Genomic DNA, 22,694 nt, shown 5'->3' on the forward strand with positions numbered 1-22,694 from the left:
TCTGGCCTTACTATTCAGTTACCTTTTTCTTCATAATTCATTTTGCCAGACAAATCCATGATGTGTCTGATTTTGATAAGGTGACTCATTTCAATAGGATCTGACAGGTAATCACAATATGTTTAATCATAGGAAAACTGTTATTTATCCTGTTAGTGAAAATAATCAATAATCAATCTGTAACAAGAATAGAAGAGTTTTTTATTTGAGCCAAACTAAGGACTAGCTCAGAAGCCATCTTCCCAGATTACTCTGAGAAGCTGCTCCAGAGAAGCATGGTTTTCAGTATAGTTTTTTTTTTTTTTTGCGGTACACGGGCCTCTCACTGTTGTGGCCTCTCCCGTTGCAGAGCACAGGCTCTGGACACAAAGGCTCAGCGGCCATGGCTCACGGGCCTAGTCGCTCCACGTTCCTATATCTCAATATGTAAAAATTTCTTTTATCAATCCCCAACAGATCAGTGACCCCCTCAATGGGTCCTTTGCCCAGTGTTGCAAATGCCAATCAAACGAGACCGGGTTCAAGATCAGAAACTCGAGTCATTGATCAAGGAGTGGAGAAGGGAGAGCTTGTGCTCTAAAAGCACCATCTCCCTGAAGGGAGGGGAATAAGGGAATTTTAAGGATTAGGAGGCGGTGGTCATCAGGGCTCTAGGAAGGGGGCAGAGATTTACAGAGGCAGCCAGAGCAGCTAGGGCATGCACAGTCTTCCATGCTTCCTCGCACAGGGCATGAATTGTGCCTAGCAGAGTATAAATGCCCCCTTTGGGCAGAGATCTTAACATGGTAATGAAGCAAAGGTAACTTTCTGACACCTCTAGGCCTCATCTGCGCAGGCAGAGCACTCCTGTGGTCAAGTCACAGTCAGTTCAGGGCATTTGACCACTGAATATCTCTTAAGACACAGCTGCAAAACATTTCTACCAAATACTGGGCGCTTTTGAAACAAGCCCAGGTAAATGGAGATAAGGATCCTTTAGCTCTCAGGGGCTGGTATGGATGACAAAATGGTAAGTTGTTTAGGATTGTGAGCTGCCCTATCTTCAGTGATTTTGTTTTTGGTCTGTTTTACTTCTCATGAAATAACGTGAATTTAGATTTCCAAACAATTCTTAATTCCTTCCTTTGACTCTTCTGATGTGCTTAGCGCACAGTAAATCTGGTAACAATTGCTATGATGTTTTACTAGTAAATTTTACAATGGCAGTTGCCTTTATAATTTGCTGTTAATGATCATTGTTTCATTGTTCCTCTAAATTTACTAGTTCAACATTTTATAATTAAGTTTGATCCTTGTGATTTATTATTTTTCCTCTGATGCTTCAAACTAAGCAAACCTGTTTTTTTTAATTTGATAATATACTTAGATTGAATATGGTATACTTAAATATGAATTAGGTTGACAAAATTTAAAAAAAGATTTCCTAAACTGTGTTGTCCTCTTAAGCTTTTTGATTTGTTTATTATGTTTGTCACTACAGATTGATGAATATAAAAAACTCTGTGAACTAAAGAGAAAGGAGACTTACAAAAAGAAGAAAGAATTGGATGCATTAAGGCTTAAAATGACAAAAATGAGAGAAACCCTTGCTGCCAGCAGAGTGGTAAGAAAGAATAAACTATGTTTCTTCAAGCCCGACCCCAAGCACCTCAATATACACTGCCTTGAATACAACTAATAGCAGGTGGTTTAAAAAAGGAGCTGATATGAATTAATCTTCATGCCATTCGGGGGAGAATGTTTTCGGCATGTTAATCTTTTCTGACATTTAAAGTGTTATAGGGCAATTGTGTTTTCTTCTTTAGGAATATGATGGAAAGAAAGAAGTTTGGAATGCTTAGGTACACATTGCATTTGATGGGCCAAAATACTGTAAAAATGTTTTTTAAAAAATACATACAGAACCGACCAAATGGATGTAGAATCATATGTAATGTTTGTGTGAGATTGCTTTATTTTACATAACAAAGTGAATAAACATGGGCAGATTCCTTAATTCTGAATGTGTGATAATAAAACAGAATTTAGGCTCTCCATTTATATTGAGTACACTAATATGGAAAGGAGACTATTTGTCTCTTTGAGTTAGAAAATACTTCAGAGCTCTGTACTTCTATTTTTCTTTTGTTGTTGTTGTTGCTAATTTTTATTTTATTTTTTTTTTTCTTTTTCTCCCTCCCTCCCACCCTCCCTATCGCACCCCTCCAGGCGGTCACAAAGCACCAAGCTGATCTCCCTGTGCTATGCGGCTGCTTCCCACTAGCTATCTACCTTACGTTTGGTACTGTATATATGTCCATGCCTCTCTCTCGCTTTGTCACAGTTTACCCTTCCCCCTCCCCATATCCTCAAGTCCATTCTCTAGTAAGTCTGTGTCTTTATTCCTGTTTCACCCCTAGGTTTTTCATGACATTTTTTTTCTTAAATTCCATATATATGTGTTAGCATACGGTATTTGTCTCTCTCTTTCTGACTTACTTCACTCTGTATGACAGACTCTAGGTCTATCCACCTCATTACAAATAGCTCAATTTCGTTTTGTTTTATGGCTGAGTAATATTCCATTGTATATATGTGCCACATCTTCTTTATCCATTCCTACGATGATGGACACTTAGGTTGTTTCCATCTCCGGGCTATTGTAAATAGTGCTGCAATGAACATTTTGGTACATGACTCTTTTTGAATTATGGTTTTCTCAGGGTATATGCCCAGTAGTGGGATTGCTGGGTCATATGGTAGTTCTATTTGTAGTTTTTTAAGGAACCTCCATACTGTTCTCCACAGTGGCTGTATCAATTTACATTCCAACCAACAGTGTAAGAGGGTTCCCTTTTCTCCACACCCTCTCCAGCATTTATTGTTTCTAGATTTTTTGATGATGGCCATTCTGACTGGTGTGAGATGATATCTCATTGTAGTTTTGATTTGCATTTCTCTAATGATTAGTGATGTTGAGCATTCTTTCATGTGTTTGTTGGCAGTCTGTATATCTTCTTTGGAGAAATGTCTACTTAGGTCTTCTGCCCATTTTTGGATTGGGTTGTTTGTTTTTTTGTTATTAAGCTGCATGAGCTGCTTATAAATTTTGGAGATTAATGCTTTGTCAGTTGCTTCATTTGCAAATATTTTCTCCCATTCTGAGGGTTGTCTTTTGATCTTGTTTATGGTTTCCTTTGCTGTGCAAAAGCTTTTAAGTTTCATGAGGTCCCATTTGTTTATGTTTGTTTTTATTTCCATTTCTCTAGGAGGTGGGTCAAAAAGGACCTTGCTGTGATTTATGTCATAGAGTGTCCTGCCTGCCTATGTTTTCCTCTAAGAGTTTGATAGTTTCTGGCCTTACATTTAGGTCTTTAATCCATTTTGAGCTTATTTTTGTGTATGGTGTTAGGGAGTGATCTAATCTCATACTTTTACATGTAGCTGTCCAGTTTTCCCAACACCACTTATTGAAGAGGCTGTCCTTTCTCCACTGTACATTCCTGCCTCCTTTATCAAAGATAAGGTGACCATATGTGCGTGGGTTTATCTCTGGGCTTTCTATCCTGTTCCATTGATCTATATTTCTGTTTTTGTGCCAGTACCATACTGTCTTTATTACTGTAGCTTTGTAGTTTAGTCTGAAGTCAGGAAGCCTGATTCCTCCAGCTCCATTTTTCGTTCTCAAGACTGCTTTGGCTATTCGGGCTCTTTTGTGTTTCCATAAAAATTGTGAAATTTTTTCTAGTTCTGTGAAAAATGCCAGTGGTAGTTTGATAGGGATTGCATTGAATCTATAGATTGCTTTGGGTAGTAGAATCATTTTCACAATGCTGATTCTCCCAATCCAAGAACATGGTATATCTCTCCATCTATGTATCATCTTTAATTTCTTTCATCAGTGTTTTATAATTTTCTGCATACAGGTCTTTTGTCTCCTTAGGTAGGTTTATTCCTAGATATTTTATTCTTTTTGTTGCAATGGTTAATGGGAGTGTTTTCTTGATTTCACTTGCAGATTTTTCATCCTTAGTGTATAGGAATGCCAGAGATTTCTGTGCATTAATTTTGTATCCTGCTACTTTACCAAATTCATTGATTAGCTCTAGTAGTTTTCTGGTAGCATCTTTAGGATTCTCTATGTATAGTATCATGTCATCCGCAAATAGTGACAGCTTTACTTCTTCTTTTCCGATTTAGATTCCTTTTATTTCCTTTTCTTCTCTGATTGCTGTGGCTAAAACTTCCAGAACTATGTTGAATAAGAGTGGTGAGAGTGGGCAACCTTGTCTTGTTCCTGATCTTAGTGGAAATGCTTTCAGTTTTTCACCATTGAGGATGATGTTGGCTGTGGGTTTGTCATATATGGCCTTTGTTATGTTGAGGAAAGTTCCCTCTATGCCTACTTTCTGCAGGGTTTTTATCATAAATGGGTGTTGAATTTTGTCAGAAGCTTTCTCTGCATCTATTGAGATGATCATATGGTTTTTCTCCTTCAGTTTGTTAATATGGTGTATCACGTTGATTGATTTACGTATATTGAAGAATCCTTGCATTCCTGGAATAAACCCCACTTGATCATGGTGTATGATCCTTTTAATGTGCTGTTGGATTCTGTTTGCTAGTATTTTGTTGAGGATTTTTGCATCTGTGTTCATCAGTGATACTGGCCTGTAGTTTTCTTTCTTTGTGACATCCTTGTCTGGTTTTGGTATCAGGGTGATGGTGGCCTTGCAGAATGAGTTGGGGAGTGTTCCTCCCTCTGCTATATTTTGGAAGAGTTTGGGAAGGATAGGTGATAGCTCTTCTGTAAATGTTTGATAGAATTCGCCTGTGAAGCCATCTGGTCCTGGGCTTTTGCTTGTTGGAAGATTTTTAATCACAGTTTCAATTTCAGTGCTTGTGATTGGTCTGTTCATATTTTCTATTTCTTCCTGATTCAGTCTTGGCAGGTTGTGCCTTTCTAAGAATTTGTCCATTTCTTCCAGGTTGTCCATTTTATTGGCATAGAGTTGCTTGTAGTAATCTCTCATGATCTTTTGTATTTCTGCAGTGTCAGTTGTTACTTCTCCTTTTTCATTTCTAATTCTATTGATTTGAGTCTTCTCCCTTTTTTTCTTGATGAGTCTGGCTAATGGTTTATCAATTTTGTTTATCCTTTCAAAGAACCAGCTTTTAGTTTTATTGATCTTTGCTATCATTTCCTTCATTTCTTTTTCATTTAATTCTGATCTGATTTTTATGATTTCTTTCCTTTTGCTAACTTTGGGGTTTTTGGTTCTTCTTTCTCTAATTGCTTTAGGTGCAAGGTTAGGTTGTTTATTCGAGATGTTTCCTGTTTCTTAAGGTAGGATTGTATTGCTATAAACTTCCCTCTTAGAACTGCTTTTGCTGCATCCCATTTATTTTGAGTTGTCATGTCTCCATTGTCATTTGTCTCTAGGTATTTTTTGATTTTCTCTTTGATTTCTTCAGTGATTACTTCATTATTAAGTAGTGTATTGTTTAGCCTCCATGTGTTTGTATTTTTTACAGATCTTTTCATGTAATTGACATCTAGTCTCATAGCGTTGTGGTTGGAAAAGATACTTGATACAATTTCAATTTTCTTAAATATACCAAGGCTTGATTTGTGACCCAAGGTATGATCTATCATGGAGAATGTTCCATGAGCACTTGAGAAAAATGTGTATTCTGTTGTTTTTGGATGGAATGTCCTATAAATATCAATTAAGTCCATCTTGTTTAATGTATCATTTAAAGCTTGTGTTTCCTTATTTATTTTCATTTTGGATGATCTGTCCGTTGGTGAAAGTGGGGTGTTAAAGTCCCCTACTATGAATGTGTTACTGTCGATTTCCCCTTTTATGGCTGTTAGTATTTGCCTTATGTATTGAGGTCCTCCTATGTTGGGTGCATAAATATTTACAATTGTTATATCTTCTTCTTGGATCGATCCCTTGATCATTATGTAGTGTCCTTCTTTGTCTGTTCTAATAGTCTTTATTTTAAAGTCTATTTTGTCTGATATGAGAATTGCTACTCCAGCTTTCTTTTGGTTTCTATTTGCATGAAATACCTTTTTCTATCCCCTTACTTTCAGTCTGTATGTGTCTCTAGGTCTGAAGTGGGTCTCTTGTAGACAGCAACTATATGTGTCTTGTTTTTGTATCCATTCAGCCAATCTGTGTCTTTTGGTGGGAGCATTTAGTCCATTTTCATTTAAGGTAATTATCGATATATATGTTTCCATTCCCATTTTCTTAATTGTTTTGGGTTCATTATTGTAGGTCTTTTCCTTCTCTTGTGTTTCTTGCCTAGAGAAGTTCCTTTAGCAGTTGTTGTAGAGCTGGTTTGGTGGTGCTGAACTCTCTCAGCTTTTGCTTGTCTGTAAAGGTTTTCATTTCTCTGTCAAATCTGAATGAGATCCTTGCTGGGTAGAGTAATCTTGGTTGCAGGTTTTTCTCCTTCAACACTTTCAATATGTCCTGCCACTCCCTTCTGGCTTGCAGAGTTTCTGCTGAAAGATCAGCTGTTAACCTTATGGGGATTCCCTTGTGTGTTATTTGTTGTTTTTCCCTTGCTGCTTTTAATATGCTTTCTTTGTATTTAGTTTTTGACAGTTTGATTAATATGTGTCTTGGCGTATTTCTCCTTGGATTTATCCTGTATGGGACTCTCTGTGCTTCCTGGACTTGATTAACTATTTCCTTTCCCATGTTAGGGAAGTTTTCAACTATAATCTCTTCAAATATTTTCTCAGTCCCTTTCTTTTTCTCTTCTTCTTCTGGAACCCCTATAATTCGAATGTTGGTGCGTTTAATGTTGTTCCAGAGGTCTCTGAGACTGCCCTCAGTTCTTTTCATTCTTTTTTCTTTATTCTGCTCTGCATTAGTTATTTCCACTATTTTATCTTCCAGGTCACTTATCCGTTCTTCTGCCTCAGTTATTCTGCTATTGATCCCATCTAGAGTATTTTTCATTTCATTTATTGTGTTGTTCATCATTGTTTGTTTCATCTTTAGTTCTTCTAGGTCCTTGTTAAATGTTTCTTGCATTTTGTCTATTCTGTTTCCAAGATTTTGGATCATCTTTACTATCATTATTCTGAATTCTTTTTCAGGTAGACTGCCTATTTCCTCTTCATTTGTTAGGTCTGGTGGGTTTTTATCTTGCTCCTTCATCTGCTGTGTGTTTTTCTGTCTTTTCATTTTGCTTATCTTACTGTGTTTGGGGTCTCCTTTTTGCAGGCTGAAGGTTCGTAGTTCCTGTTGTTTTTAGTGTCTGTCCCCAGTGGCTAAGGTTGGTTCAGTGGGTTGTGTAGGCTTCCTGGTGGAGGGTACTAGTGCCTGTGTTTTGGTGGATGAGGCTGGATCTTGTCTTTCTGGTGGGCAGGTCCACGTCTGGTGGTGTGTTTTGGGGTGTCTGTAGACTTATTATTATTTTGGGCAGCCTCCCTGCTAATGGGTGGGGTCGTGTTCCTGTCTTGCTAGTTGTTTGGCATAGGATGTCCAGCACTGTAGCTTGCTGGTCGTTGAGTGAAGCTGGGTGCTGGCGTTGAGATGGAGATCTCTGGGAGATTTTAGCCGTTTGCTATTATGTGCAGCTGGGAGGCCTCTTGTGGACCAGTGTCCTGAAGTTGGCTCTCCCACCTCAGAGGCACAGCACTAAGTCCTGGCTGCAGCACCAAGAGCCTTTCATCCACACGGCTCCTTAATTTGGGATGATTCGTTGTCTATTCAGGTATTCCACAGATGCAGGGTACAGCAAGTTGATTGTGGAGCTTTAATCCGCTGCTTCTGAGGCTGCTGGGAGAGATTTCCCTTTCTCTTCTTTGTTCTCACAGCTTCCAGGGGCTCAGCTTTGGATTTGGCCCCGCCTGTGCGTGTAGGTCGCCGGAGGGCGTCTGTTCTTTGCTCAGACAGGACGGGGTTAAAGGAGCCGCTGATTCGGAGGCTCTGGCTCACTCAGGCCGGGGGTAGGGAGGGTCACGGAGTGCAGGACGTTGCACCAGCCTGAGGCGCGCCGTGCGTTCTCCCCGGGGGAGTTGTCCCTGGATCCCGGGACCCTGGCAGTGGCGGGCTGCACAGGCTCCCCGGAAGGGGGGTGTGGATAGTGACCTGTCTTCGCTCACAGGCTTCTTGCTGGCGGCAGCAGTGGCCTTAGCCTCTCATGTCTGTCTCTGGGGTCCGCACTTTTAGCCGCGGCTCCCGCCCGTCTCTGGAGCTCCTTTAAGCAGCGTTCTTAATCCCCTCTCCTCGTGCACCAGGAAATAAAGAGGGAAGAAAAAGTCTCTTGCCTCTTCGGCAGGTCCAGACTTTTCCCCGGACTCCCTCCTGGCTAGCCGCGCGGTGCACTAACGCCCTGCAGGCTATGTTCACGCTGCCAACCCCAGTCCTCTCCCTGCGCTCCGACTGAAGCCCGAGCCTCAGCTGCCAGCCCCGCCCGCCCCGGCGGGTGAGCAGACAAGCCTCTCGGCTGGTGAGTGGCGGTTGGCCCTGATCCTCTGTGCTGGAATCTCACCACTTTGCCCTCCGCACCCCTGTTGCTGTGCTCTCCTCCGCGGCCCCGAAGCTCGCCCCCTCCGCCACCCACTGTCTCCGCCCGCGAAGGGGCTTCCTAGTGTGTGGACACTTTTCTTCCTTCACAGCTCCCTCCCACTGGTGCAGGACCCGTCCCTATCCTTTTGTCTCTATTTTTTTCTTTTGCCCTACCCAGGTACGTGGGGGGTTTCTTGCCTTTTGGGAGGTCTGAGGTCTTCTGCCAGCGTTCAGTAGGTGTTCTGTAGGAGTTGTTCCACGTGTAGATGTGTGTACTTCTATTTTTAAAAATTAACAACATCGAGTGAAAGCCAGTATTGTGATAAATATTTTGTGAGGATTACCCTCATTTTAAAGATAAGAAAACTGAAGCTTATGCAGTGACTATAATTGAAGAGGTTAATGTTAATACTACTTCTACGTTAATTAAAACAGAAACACCTGTTAATCTATCACAGTTGAATTAATGAGTCTAGCGTATTTCTTCTATTTGTGTTGAGAATTACATGGAAAACTATGTGGGGCAACAGTAATACTAAAACATCGCATTGCTTATCAGAGTCTTCAGTTAATTCCATTATATCAATACTATTTATAGTGTGATTTTGACCATTATAGTTACAATATATCTATTATGACATCCAATTACAAAACATTAGTAAAATCAAAAACTTCCCCCAGATATGTGCGTTTAAAAAGGTGATTATCTGTTTCTTCATATATCAACATAGTAAGGAAGCATGAGTCAGGCTAGGCTCAAAGGAGAACACGGGGATTGTATAAAACAGATCTTATCGGCACGCCTAAGCTCATATCCCCAGTTGGGGCCTCATAAATTATGCCAAGCACACCACCTGGTTTGGAAAAATGAAGTATATGTTCCTTAACCTGTTCTTCAAAGATCTCTAAAGACAAATAAGTCAAGGCTTGAGGTGGCAGGGGTAAACTCAGCTCCAGTGTCATTCTCTTCCTCCCCCCAATCCAGCGCCCCACCCCACCTTACCAGTGGAGAATTGTGTTTAAAGCACGAACTTCAGTATCACAGAGACCTGGGTTCAAGTCTTGGCTTTACCAACCCGAAGTTTCCTCACCTATAATATGGTGGTAATAATATTACCTATTTCAAAGGGCTTTTGTGGAGATAGAATGAGGTCATGCCTATAAGGCTTTTAGCTGAGTGTTTTGTATTTGGTAAAGTTTGTTGTTGTTATTGCCTGAGATTAGAAAACAACATTTTGGCTATGGACTTGAGACTACAGGGAATTTCAGGTTCATCTTCATGTGGTGCTTTTAGTTTAGAAAACTCTGCAGCCAGGTCAAACTGGTGTGATGCTGGCAGAAAAGAATAATGATGTGTGATTCTCAAGGTGCCCTACATGTCCAGGGCGGGGAGGATCGAGGGCTAGAGGTTATGGATGTCAGGCAGGACGGGCCTTCAGTGTATAGTCACTAATCCTGATTATTGGTCAGAGTTCTTTGGACATTCTGCTAATTTTTGATGGCATATCTAGGATTTCAGACTCCTGTTAACTCTGGAACTACTTATAGCCCACAAGTTCAGTCATATGAGTGCTTTAGAGGAAAAAAAAATAGTTTGGGGAGCTTTCACCCACCTGTCTCACCTGGCATGACTGAAAGAACCTCTATACCCCCAACAGGTGTTTTTCTGACCCCACACTGATGTGCAGGGTTAGGTGGCTCTAAATAATCTGTCCATGGTAGCTCTATGCCAGAGAGCAAAGGAATTTGTTTGATCAGCTTTTCTCTCAGCTCCACTTTCCCTCACAAGCTGAAATGCAGACCCAAGCTCTGATAAGTTTGCTTTCCCTTTTCTTTATTCCAAAACTGTGTTGTAAAAATATGTTCACTATGAATTTTCTCCATCCGTATTTCCTTTTTAATCATGCTAACATTTTTTCATAGTACCCAATTTTTCCATTTCTAAATTACTGATTAAATATTAAGAAAAAAATCTTTGCAACATGGACATAGCTATCAACTAAGGTGAAAGACCCAATTTGTTTTGACTTTTCTTTTTATAATACTCATTCTAGTATCCTGGAATAACATGTTGAAAATAATTATGAAAATGTATATTTAATTTTTTTAAATGGTAGTCAAGATGAATTCATGTCTTGAAAACTGTTTTTATAGTTTTCACATTGCTATAATTGGTTTCTCTCCCTCCCAAATTTTGTTTTCTTTTCTGATGAATTCAGGATTATTTCTGTCTCAGTTTGTTTTATAAAGAAACAAGCAGTATAATGATTGCTTTATATATATATTTTTTTAATTAATTAATTAATTAATTTACTTTTGGCTGCGTTGGGTCCTCGTTTCTGTGCGAGGGCTTTCTCCAGTTGCGGTGAGCGGGGGCCACTCTTCATCGTGGTGCGCGGGCCTCTGACTATCGCGGCCTCTTGTTGCGGAACACAGGCTCCAGACGCGCAGGCTCAGTAGTTGTGGCTCACGGGCCCAGCCGCTCCGCGGCACGTGGGATCTTCCCAGACCAGGGCTCAAACCCATGTCCCTTGCATCGGCAGGCAGATTCTCAACCACTGCGCCACCAGTGAAGCCCCGATTGCTTTTTATTTTAACTAAAGGACACCCCCAGTGTAAAAGTTGAATGGATGATACATGAATATTTAGTGAATTGGACTTCTGTCATGAATCATTTGATGATGATTGAATGCCCCAATTTTACTGAATTTTCAACAGGTTCTTAGTGATCACAATTTAGAGATATCACAACTACAAGAATCAATAAGACATTGGGAACAACAGGTTGAAGACATGAAGAAATCCTGTAAGATCCTGGAGGATAAAATGTAAGTATAATACTTTATCTTTACAGAAGCACTTCTAGATGTTATGTTCCTTTCATTAAAAAAAAATTTATTTAATAGTAGATGAAAATTATTCTCTTATTTTACTAAAAGTTGTGTGATTGTCAGCTTTATAGAATCACCTCTTCATTTTGAAATTAAACAGTCTTTCAGATGATCAAGAGAAAAAAATTGAGGATGATGTGGTTAGTTTAGGAAAAGGGAGGGAATTTGGGGTGTGTACTATCCTTATTTCAGTTCCTTACTCCCTACAAATACACGCTTGGAGGAAGGCACTGCCATAGGGCTACAACTCACCTAACCATGCTGCTACAGTTGTTGTTCTTAGTCAAGGGGGACTTGCAGCACTTATTGAGAAAATACAGGGAAGCCTCAAGGCAAAAACTTTTACCATGGAACTGAAACCAGAAACATAAGGAAATATTCCATCTGTCTCAAGGCCTAGTGTTTGCTTCCTTCTGCGATTCTCTCTTTATCTACATGCTGGGTTCTCTTCCTGGTGAGTCCGTGGCTAAGCATGGCCATTCCAAACCCTCTGAGTTTACCTGTCACAGATCCATCTATCTTTAGAGACTGACCAACAGATTCTCTCCCAGGAGAATTCCCAGATTTCCCATCAAAAGCTGTTTGGCTCAGCTCTGGATAGGAAGGTGGGGTCTTTTAATATAAACATGGCTTCTGGGCTTACCCCCAGGGTTTACTGACAGTTTAAAAGACAAATTATGGTCTGAGCAGATTCCGCAAAAGATAAGTAATTCCACATGTGGGATCCTGTTACAATGTGGCTCATTTCTACATAGATTTGAATGTATTGGGATTAAAATTATGTCTTCTAAAATAACAACTGCACAGTACTATTCTACTCTATCATCAACAGTCCATAAAATATGCAATAATCCTTATACTCAGTACCAGATTTAAAATTGGAAAGCTCAAGTAATACAACAATTAAAAATCAGAATAAAAAATCTTTTTCTTTGAAAGTGATTCGATAATTTTAGTTATCTATTTCTTAAAAACTAGGCAAAGAATCATAGTGGAAAATATAGATTAGCTCGTAACTTATTTCTAGGAATTATGATTAAAAGCCTTGAAACACTGATAAAGTTTTATTTATAAGCAGACTTCATGTTAGCTAACTGGTTTTAAATGTATGTTCAAGATAAAAATGGGGATTCATTGATCTTTCATTTTGAATGGCTCATCTTTTTGTTTTCAGTCCCAGCCTTTCAAGGGTTTTCATGTGGAATCTCACTGAGGAAAAGTGCTTTTGATTAATTTGGTGATTGAGGATATAAGTTTCCCCCCCTTTTATTAATAAAACTTTACTTTTTCTTCTTTATAACTTGGCAAATTAAAAGAAAATTCTCTGTATTTTTATTTTGTCACTTAGTTCCTTTTCTCTATCTTTGGAGGTAGGGAGAGGCAGCTCAGTTCTTGTTTGGTGGATTTGAAGAATCAAACAGTGTTGTTTTATAATATTCTATAAGATTCTTTAAGAATAAATTATACAAGAAACAAATAATTTATATAACTCAACTTCCTATTAATCTATTAGTCTTAATTTCCCCCATCCCACCCACCATGAAATCGTTAACTTGCAAGCTCATTATCTATTTTGAGGTCAAAATATTGAGGGAAAGCAAAAATTACTCAACTCCAAGTTTAAATTCTATATGTGGACAGTTAAGGGTACCTCAAATTCTTCACAGATCCACAGGAGGCATTGCTAGTTTAATCCTTCTTCTTTGCTATTATTGATATCCAGCATGATGTATTTGCATAATAAAGGCAAATCAGTGCCTATCTTTCTAAATTGCTATGACATTTTTCGTCATTCAGCTGGTTATCAACATGTGGGAAGTGGGGAATTGGAAGCTAAATATTGTGTATAAATGACATCCAATTTGTGACCCAAAGTATATACTTACCATTATAGTGCAAGAGGCTATAAAAATTATAGATGCTTTTTAAAAAGGACTGACATGGTTTCAAAATTGTCAAGGTTACCAAAGACTTTCATCCTGCCAAATTTTAGTAATCTGATCTATTCCTCAAAGTTTTTAAATTCTTTATAGAATTTGACACAGATGTTCACTTCCATCTTCTTGATATACTTTCTTCACTTGGCTTCCCAAACTTCACATTCTCTTATTTCATTTACTACACTGCTTCTTCTCAGGACCCTTTACTTGTTCCAGTTCTTCTTTTTGTCTCTAAATTTAGGAGTTATCAGCCCTTCACTGTTCTCTATTCTCTACTCATACTCTCCATATGTGATTTCATTCAGTCTCATACTTTCTGTACCCCAGTGACTTCCATATCTATATATCCAACCCTGACCTCTAACTGCATATAGTCTACAGCTTATTTGACCTTTCCACTTGGAGGATATCTCAAATATACATGTCCTAAACAGAATTCTTAATTTCCCATCTCCTTGAAAGAGCTCTTTCTTTAGTCTTCCATATCACTATTTACCTAGTTACTCCAGCCAAAAAACTAGGAGTCATCCACCATTCCTGTTTTCCTTGCTACCTAACCCTAACCCAGCTAACCAACTAACCTAACCCTAACCCAACTCTAACTCCAGCCAAATCCAAAGCATGTCCTGTTGCCTTCATCTTTAAAATATATCCTGAGTCCAGCTGTTTCTCACCAGCTTCACCACTACAACCTTAATCTGAGCCACCATTATCTCTTCTGGACCACTGCCATAGACTTCTACGTAGTCTATCTTCCTATACTATTGTCTTTCTCTACTAAGTAGCCAGAGTCATTTTTACAAGATGTGAATCAGTTCATGTCACTCCTTTCCTTAAAAAATCCTCCCCTGGTTCCCTTCAAAATAAAATCTGAACTTCTACCTTGTCCTCAAGACCCTATATGATCTGGGCTGTGTCTAACTCTCCAGCCTTCTCACACTCCTGTCTTCATCAAATATTCAATACACCAAGCTTGTTCCTATCTCAGGATATTATCACCTGCTGTTCCTTCTATATGAAAAGCTGTTCCTTAAGATCTTCAAATATCTGGCTCCTTCTCATCCTTCAGGTCTTTCACAAGTTATCCCAAGAGATGTTCCCTAATCACCTGTCTACAGTACCATCCTCACTCTCAGGATTTCTCTATCCTTTACCCTACTTTGTGATCTTTGGAGCATTTAACACTATCTGAAATATATATATATTTTTTGATAACTTTCTTATAGTCTGTCTACTCCACTAGAGTGTAATTTCCATGAGGGTAGAGACTTTGTGCTGTATCTCCCAGAGTGTAGGTGTTCAAAAATTGCTTCTTAAATTAATATATAAATAAATGAAATATTAATACATCAATTCAAAAGAGTAAAAATTTTGTTTATTTTAATGAATTGTAAATAAATATATTGTATAGGGAGATGGAGACTGGAAGTTTCTGATGTCATAAGTAAATGTGGCTTTGCTGGAAAACATGTCCTAATAGGAATTTATTTGGCTTCCTTTGTTCATAGGCTTTTCTTTAGGAATAACAAGGAAAAACTGGATGATGAATCTAATTTTGAAAAAAAAGAATTATTGCTGAAGATAAAACAGGTAGGAAGACAGAAATGATGGCTTTAAGATTATAATTAATTTTTAGTTAACATTTTAAGTATATGTGAAAAATGTGAAATTTTCCAAAAGTAGCATTTTCATTAACTAATAATAATCATGATCATTCACAGTAATTGATTTAAAGATTTGATCAGAAAACTGGAAGAGAATAGTGAAAATCACCTAAGCTGAGCAGAAAAAAGGATTTTTAAAAAATGAGGATAGTTTAAGAGACCTCTGGGACAACATCAGTGTATTAATATTCACATTATAGGGGTCCCAGAAGGAAGAGAGAGAGAAAGGGGCAGAGAACATAATTGAAGAAATAGTAGCTGAAAACTTCCCTAACCTGAGAAAGAAAACAGATCTAAGTCCAAGAAGCATAGAGATTCCCAAACAAGATGAACCCAAAGAGGACCACACCAAGACATATTGTAATTAAAATGGAAAAAATTAAAGATAAAGAATCTTAAAAGCAGCAAAGGAAAGGTGACTGGCTGTGTACAAGGGAACTCCAATAAAACTATCAGCTGACTTTTTAGCAGAAACTTTTTAGGTCAGAAAAAAGTGGCATGATATATTTAAAGTGATGAAAAGAAAAAAACCTACAACTAATACTCTACCTGGCAAGGCTATCATTCAGATTTCAATGAGAGATAAAGAGTTTTACAGACAAACAAAAGCTAAAAGAGTTCAGTAGTACTAAACCTACTTTACAAGAAACATAAAAGGGACTTCTCTAAATGGAAAAGAAAAGACCACAGCTAGAAATATGAAAATTATGAAAGGAAAAATCTCATTGGTAAAGGCAAACATAGAGTAAAGGTCAACTACTTATAAAAGCTAGTGGGAATGTCAAAAGACAAAAGTAGTAAAATCATCTATATCCACAATAAGTAGTTAAGGGATACAAAAAACAAAAAGATGGACAATGTGATATCAAAAACATTAAATGTGGTGGGGGCGCATAAAAATGCAGGGTTGTTAGAATGTGTTCAAACTTAAGATCATCAACTTAATCACATATATAAAAAAGTTGTTATATATATACTTCATGGTAACTACAGACCAAAAATTTATAATAGATGCACACAAATAAGAGAGAAATGAATCCAAACATAACAGTAAAGACAGTAATCAAATCACAAAGGAAGAGAACAAAAGAAGAAGAAATGAACAAAAAAGAACTACCAAAACAACCAGAAAACAGCCAACAAAATGTTAATAAGTACATATCTATTAATAATTGCTTTAAATGTAAATGGACTAAATACTCCAATCAAAAGACATAGAGTGGCTGACAGATTTAAAAAAAGAAAAACTCTCTATATTTGCTGTCTATAAGGGACTAGCTTCAGATCTAAGACACACACAGACTGAAAGGGCATGAAACAGGTGTTCAGTGCAAATGGAAACAAAAAGAAAGCTGGGATAGCAATGCTTATATCAGACAAATAGACTTTAGAGCAAAGACTGTAACGAGAGACAAAGAAGGATATTATAGACTGAGAAATGGATCAATCCAACAAGAAATAACAATTGTAAACATATATGCACCCAACATAGAAGCACCTAAATACATAAAGCAAATATTAACAAATATAAAGGGTGAAATTGATGGTAACATAATAATAGTAGAGGATTTTAACACCTCACATCAATGGACAGATCATCCAGACAGAATACCAATAAGGAAACAATGGCTTTAAGTGACACATTAGACCAGTGGAATCAACAGATATATAGAGAGAGAGCTTTCCTTCCGAAAGCAGCAGAATACACATTATTTTCAAGTGCACATGGAACATTCTGTAAGGTAGATCATATGCTAGGACACAAACAAGAGTCTACAAGTTTAAGAAATTGAAATCATATCAAGCATCTTTTCTGACCACAGTGTATAAGACTAGAAATCAACTACCAAAACCAAACCAAAACAAAACCCTACAAAAAACACAAACACATGGAAGCTAAACAATATGCTACTAAACAACCAATGGGTCACTGAAGAAATCAGAGAGGAAATTTAAAAATACCTGGAGACAAATGAAAATGGAAACACAATGATTCAAAATATATGGGACACAGCAAAAACAGTTCTAAGAGGGAAGTTTATAGTGATACAGGCCTACTTCAGAAAGAAGGAAGATCTCAAACAAACAACCTAACCTTACATCTAAAGGAACTAGAAAAATAAGAACAAACAAAACAAAGTAGGAGGAAAAAAATAATAAGGACCAGAGCAGAAATAAATGAAATAGAGACTTAAAAATAAAACAATAGAAAAGATCAATGAAACTAAGAGATTGTTCTTTGAAAAGATAAGCAAAATTGATAAACTTTTATTTAGACTAATCAAGAAGAAAAGAGAGAGGGCCCAAATCAATAAAATCAGAAGTGAAATTCCAACCTACACCACAGGAATACAAAGGATCATAAGAGATTACTACAAACAATAATATGTCAATAAAATGGAAAACCTAGAAGAAGTGAATAAATTCCTAGAAATGTACAATTTCCCAAGACTGAATCAGGAAGAAATATAAAATATGAACAGACCAATTACCAGTAATGAAAATGAATCAGAAAAAAAAAAAAACTGTCAATGAAGAAAGTCCAGGATTGGACAGGTTCACAGGTAAATTCTACCAAACATTTAAAGAAGAGTTAATGCCTATCCTTCTTAAACTCTTCCCCCAAAATTTAAGAACCCGTTTTATGAGTCCAGCATCACCCTGATACCAAAACCGGACAAAGACACCACAAAAAAGAGAATATTACAGGCCAAAATTACTGATGAGCATAGTTGCAAAAATCCTCAACAAATATTAACATACTGGGGCTTCCCTGGTGGCACAGTGGTTGAGAGTCTGCCTGCCGATGCAGGGGGCAGGGGTTCGTGCCCTGGTCCGGGAGGATCCAACATGCCGCGGAGCGGCTGGGCCCATGCGCCATGGCCACTGAGCCTGCGCATCCGGAGCCTGTGCTTCGTAACGGGAGAGGCCGCCACAGTGAGAGGCCCACGTACCGCAAAAAAAAAAAAATATATATTAGCACACTGAATTCAATAATACACTAACAGGATCATACACTATGCTCAAGCAAGATTTATCCCAGGGATGCAAGGATAGTTCAGTATCTGCAAATCAATCAGTGTGATATACCACTTTAATAAATTGAAAATAAAAATCATATGATTGGGACTTCCCGGGTGGTGCAGTGGTTAAGAATCCGCCTGCCAGTGCAGGGGACATGGGTGCAATGCCTGGTCTGGGAAAATCCCACATGCCACAGAGCAACTAAGCCAATGTGCCACAATTACTGAGCCTGCGCTCTAGAGCCCACGAGCCACAACTACTGAGGCCATGTGCCACAACTACTGAAGCCTGAGTGCCTAGAGCCTGTGCTCCACAACAAGAGAAGCCAGTGCAGTGAGAAGCCTGTGCACTGCAATGAGGAGTAGCCCCTGCTTGCCACAACCAGAGAAAGTTGCTGTGCTCCACACACAGCAACCCAGTGCAGCCAAAAATAAATAAACAATAAATAAATAAATAAAAATTTAAAAAAATCATATGATTATTTTGATAGATCAGAAAAAGCTTTTGACAAAATTCAGCACCCATTTATGAAAAAAAACTCAATAAAGTGGGTGTAGAGGGAACATACCTCAACATAATAGAGGCCATATACAACAAGCTTATAGCTAAAATCATACTCAAAGGTCAAAAGTTGAAAGTATTTCTTCTACAATCAAGAACAGGATAAGGCTGCCCACTGTCACCCCTTTTATTTAACATAGTATTAGAAATCCTAGCCACAGTCTTTTTCAGACAAGAAAAAGAATCCAAGTGGAAAAGGAAGAAGTAAAACTGTCAATGTTTACAGATGACATGATACTATACATAGAAAATCCCAGAGCCACCACCAAAACAAAAAACCACTAGAGCTCATCAGTGAATTCAGTAAAGTTGCAGCATACAAAATTAATATACAGAAATCTGTTGCATTTCTATACACTAATGACAAACTATCAGAAAGAGGAATTAAGGAAACAATTCCATTTATAATTGATTCAAAAGAATAAAATATCTAAGAGTAAATCTAACTAAGGAGGTAAAAGACCTGTACTTTGAAAACTATAAGACAGTAATGAAAAAATTGAATATGACACAAATGGAAAGATATATATTTTACCATTGGGAGAATTAAAATTGTTAAAATAACCATATTCCCCAAGACAATCTACAGATTCAATCCAATCCCTATTAAAATTCCAGTGATATTTTTCACAAAATTGGAACAAATAATTCTAAAATTTTTACCAAAACACAAAATACCCTGAATAGCCAAAACTATCTTGAGGAAGAAGAACAAAGCTGGAGGTATTACACGTTCTGATTTCAAACTATACTACAAAGCTACAGTAATGAAAATGGTATGGTACTGGCACAGAAACAGACACATAGATCATGAAACAGAATAGAGAGCACAGAACTAAACCTGCATATATAGTTTATTAATCTATGACAAAGAAGGCAAGAATATACAATGGGGAAAAGATAGCCTTTCTAATAAATAATGTTGGGAAAACTGGATAGCAACATGCAAAAGAATCAAATTGGACTACTTCCTCACATCATATACAAAAATCAACTCAAAATGGGTTAAAGACTTAGATGTAAAACGTGAAATCATAAAACTCATAGAAGAAAACATAGGCAGTACACTCTTTGACAACAGTCTTAGTTATTTTTATTGAGTATGTCTCCTCAGGCAATAGCAACAAAAGCAAAAATAAACAAATGGGACTACATCAAACTAAAAGGCTTTTGCACAGCAAAGAAAACTATTAACAAAACGAAAAGACAGCCTACTGAATGGGAGAAAATATTGGCAAACAATATATCTGACATGGGGTTAATATTCAAAATATGCAAAGAACTCATACAACTCAACATCTAAAAAACAACCTGATTAAACAATGGGCAGAGGATCTGAATACACATATTTCCAAAGACATACAGATGGCAAACAAGCACATGAAAAGATTCTCAACATCACCAATCATCAAGGAAATGCAAATCAAATCCTCAATGAGATATCACCTCACACCTGTCAGAATGGCTATCGTCAAAAAGACCACAAATAAGTGTTGGATAAAAACTGAACTCTTCCTGACATCCAATCTTAATTCTCGTGAGTTATAGGAGGCAAGTTCAATAATGACACAAAATTCTATTCTAACTTTAACTTTTATTATGAAATATTACACATATACAGAACAGAATATTTACTGTAAGTGTACAGTCTTCGTGTACATATCTATCTTTTGATAAATGTAGTTTATTAATTTTAATGAAGTATAGTTTATCAATCTTTTCCTTTTTGGCTTATGCTTTTCATGTCCTATGTCTTGAGGATATTCTCCTACGTGATCTTGTAGAAGCTTTAGTGTTTGCTTTTTCACGTTAAGTACTGCAAGCTGTCTGGAATGTGTGTGTGTGTGTGTGTGTGTGTGTGTGTGTGTGTGTGTGTGTGTTCTGTGAAATGGTAGTCCAGATTCATACTTTCACATAAGATTGTCCAATTAACTAGCACTGTTAAATGGAAAGATAGTACTTTCCTCCACTATATTTCAGTGGCACTTTTGTCATAAATCAACTGTGGATCATAAATATATTATAAGTATATGTGTGAATCTGTAGCATCTATTTTATTCATTTGGACTTAATCTCTTCTCACATTAAAACCATGCACTCTTAATTAGTAGCTTTAAAATAAGCCTTTATAGTTAGTAGTAAAAATCCTTTAACTTTGTTCTTCTACAAGATTGCTTCCATTATTCTTGGCCCTTTGAATTTCAGTCTGTCAAGTCCTGCCCAAAAGCCTGTTTGGATTTTGATTGGGGTTGAATTAAATCTATAGATCAATTTGGGGAGGATTTTATGTTTTAACAATATTGAAGTTTCCAATCCATGAACACAGCATGTCTTCCATTTATCTTAGGTCTTTTTTGTTCCCTTTGACCTAGTTATTCAATTTCACTATGATATGTCCAAGTTTTTCTTTTTATTTATCCTGCTTGGGATTTATTGGGCATCTTAAATCCGTGAGTTGCTGTATTTTGTAAGTTCTGCAAAATTCTTAGCCATTATCTGTTCACATATTTCTTTTGTCCCATGCTTTTTCTTGTTTTTCTGAGACTCCAGTTATATGAACACACTTATTTGTACTAATAAAATATCCTGTCTGTATCTTACTCGCTCTTCTCTATTTTCTACTTTTTGTCTACCCCTGCTGCATTCTGGGCAGAATGGTCTTATTTCAATTCTTAATTTTGGTTGTTGTATTTTTCAACTGGTAATTTTCAAATCTGCTTTGTTGCTCTTTATTTTTTCCAATTCCTTGCCATATTTTTCAAGCATGTCTAGTATTCTTTGATCATAATAAATACAGTATTTTTATATTTCAGTGTCTATTTCCAATACCTGGTATTTTTGTAGGACTGGTTCTGTCATCTATTGTTTCTGCCAATTTTTGTTCATGCTGTCTTGTTTCCTTCTGTTGGAAAACTGTACACTGGACATTGTATTTCAAAAAAGGTGTTTGTAGAAACAATTTGAGGTCTAGGATGACAGTGTATTTCTCAGGAACAGATTTCATTCACTTCTGTCAGATACCTGGGATGTTAACAGTCCCAAACCTCCTTAATCCACCTTTAGGTTCCCTGGTGATCTAAGTCAGGCTGGACCATAGCTTGTTAGCTTCTAATTCACTCTTCTTCAGAGGGTGAAGCTCTCTGGAATCCCAGACTAATGTGGCAGGAGGTTTATCAGGCGTAACACCTGGATAAGCTCTAAGTGTTGACTTTTGTCCCCCTTGTCATGTAAGAGAACCAAATCTCAGATTCCAAGTGGCTTCTTCTATATCAGTAAATGTCCTCAGAGTAAAAGGAGTTTTCAGTGCTAGGTTTACCAGTCTGGATTCTTACTTTCTTGTAGAATTAGGCTTACTAATTCCTCATTATCTTGTTAGTTCTGCAACAATTTTTTTTAAATAAATTTATTTATTTTATTTATTTTTGGCTACGTTGGGTCTTTGTTGCTATGCGCGGGCTTTCTCTAGTTGTGGCGAGTGAGGGCTACTCTTCATTGTGGTGCGCAGGCTTCTCATTGCAGTGGCTTCTCTTGTTGCGGAGCACGGGCTTTAGGCGCACAGGCTTCAGTAGTTGTAGAAGTTGTGGAAGTAGTTGTGGAAGTAGTTGTGGCTTGTGGGCTCTAGAGTGCAGGCTCAGTAGTTGTGGCGCAAGGGCTTGGTTGCTCTGCGGCGTGTGGGATCTTCCCGGACCAGGGCTCAAACCCATGTTCCCTGCATTGGCAGGCAGATTCTTAACCATTGCGCCACCAGGGAAGCCCCTCTGCAACACTTTTAAGAACTCTTTTCATCCATCTATTTTAGTGATCCTTAGCCCACCATTCCTACCTAACCTAATTTTCTTACCTCATTTGAAGCAATTCAGTAGAGACATCCAAGCACAAAGTTCTCACCTCATTCAGAACACTAATGGGTACTATCTTTTGTCCTTGAATAGAAATATTTAACAAAAGTTAAGCATGATATCCAGTCAAAGAGGTATTGAACAAGAGTTCCTATGGATGTTACATTTTCTTTTCCCTGGTGTAGTTTATTTTCTGGGAAAAGGACATACAGATCTTGTTGAATGATCCCAGTTTATTAATCCCAATTCTTATTTT

General features: G+C 37.8%; 1 protein-coding gene across 1 annotated transcript in view; it reads left to right on the forward strand.

Annotated features, from left to right (window-relative positions):
- CCDC175 (coiled-coil domain containing 175) overlaps positions 1 to 22,694 on the forward strand; it is a gene marked incomplete at both ends in the record, with an annotated part of 74,969 nt that overhangs the window by 15,465 nt on the left and 36,810 nt on the right. The window contains 3 exons of the mRNA XM_082849856.1: positions 1,481 to 1,603; positions 11,238 to 11,347; positions 14,859 to 14,940. Coding sequence (XP_082705982.1) covers positions 1,481 to 1,603; positions 11,238 to 11,347; positions 14,859 to 14,940 — 315 coding nt within the window. The remainder of the gene's footprint in view (positions 1 to 1,480; positions 1,604 to 11,237; positions 11,348 to 14,858; positions 14,941 to 22,694) is intronic.

This window comes from Leucopleurus acutus (assembly GCF_964270905.1).
Source record: "Leucopleurus acutus genome assembly, chromosome: 1".
Taxonomy (NCBI): Eukaryota; Metazoa; Chordata; class Mammalia; order Artiodactyla; family Delphinidae; genus Leucopleurus; species Leucopleurus acutus.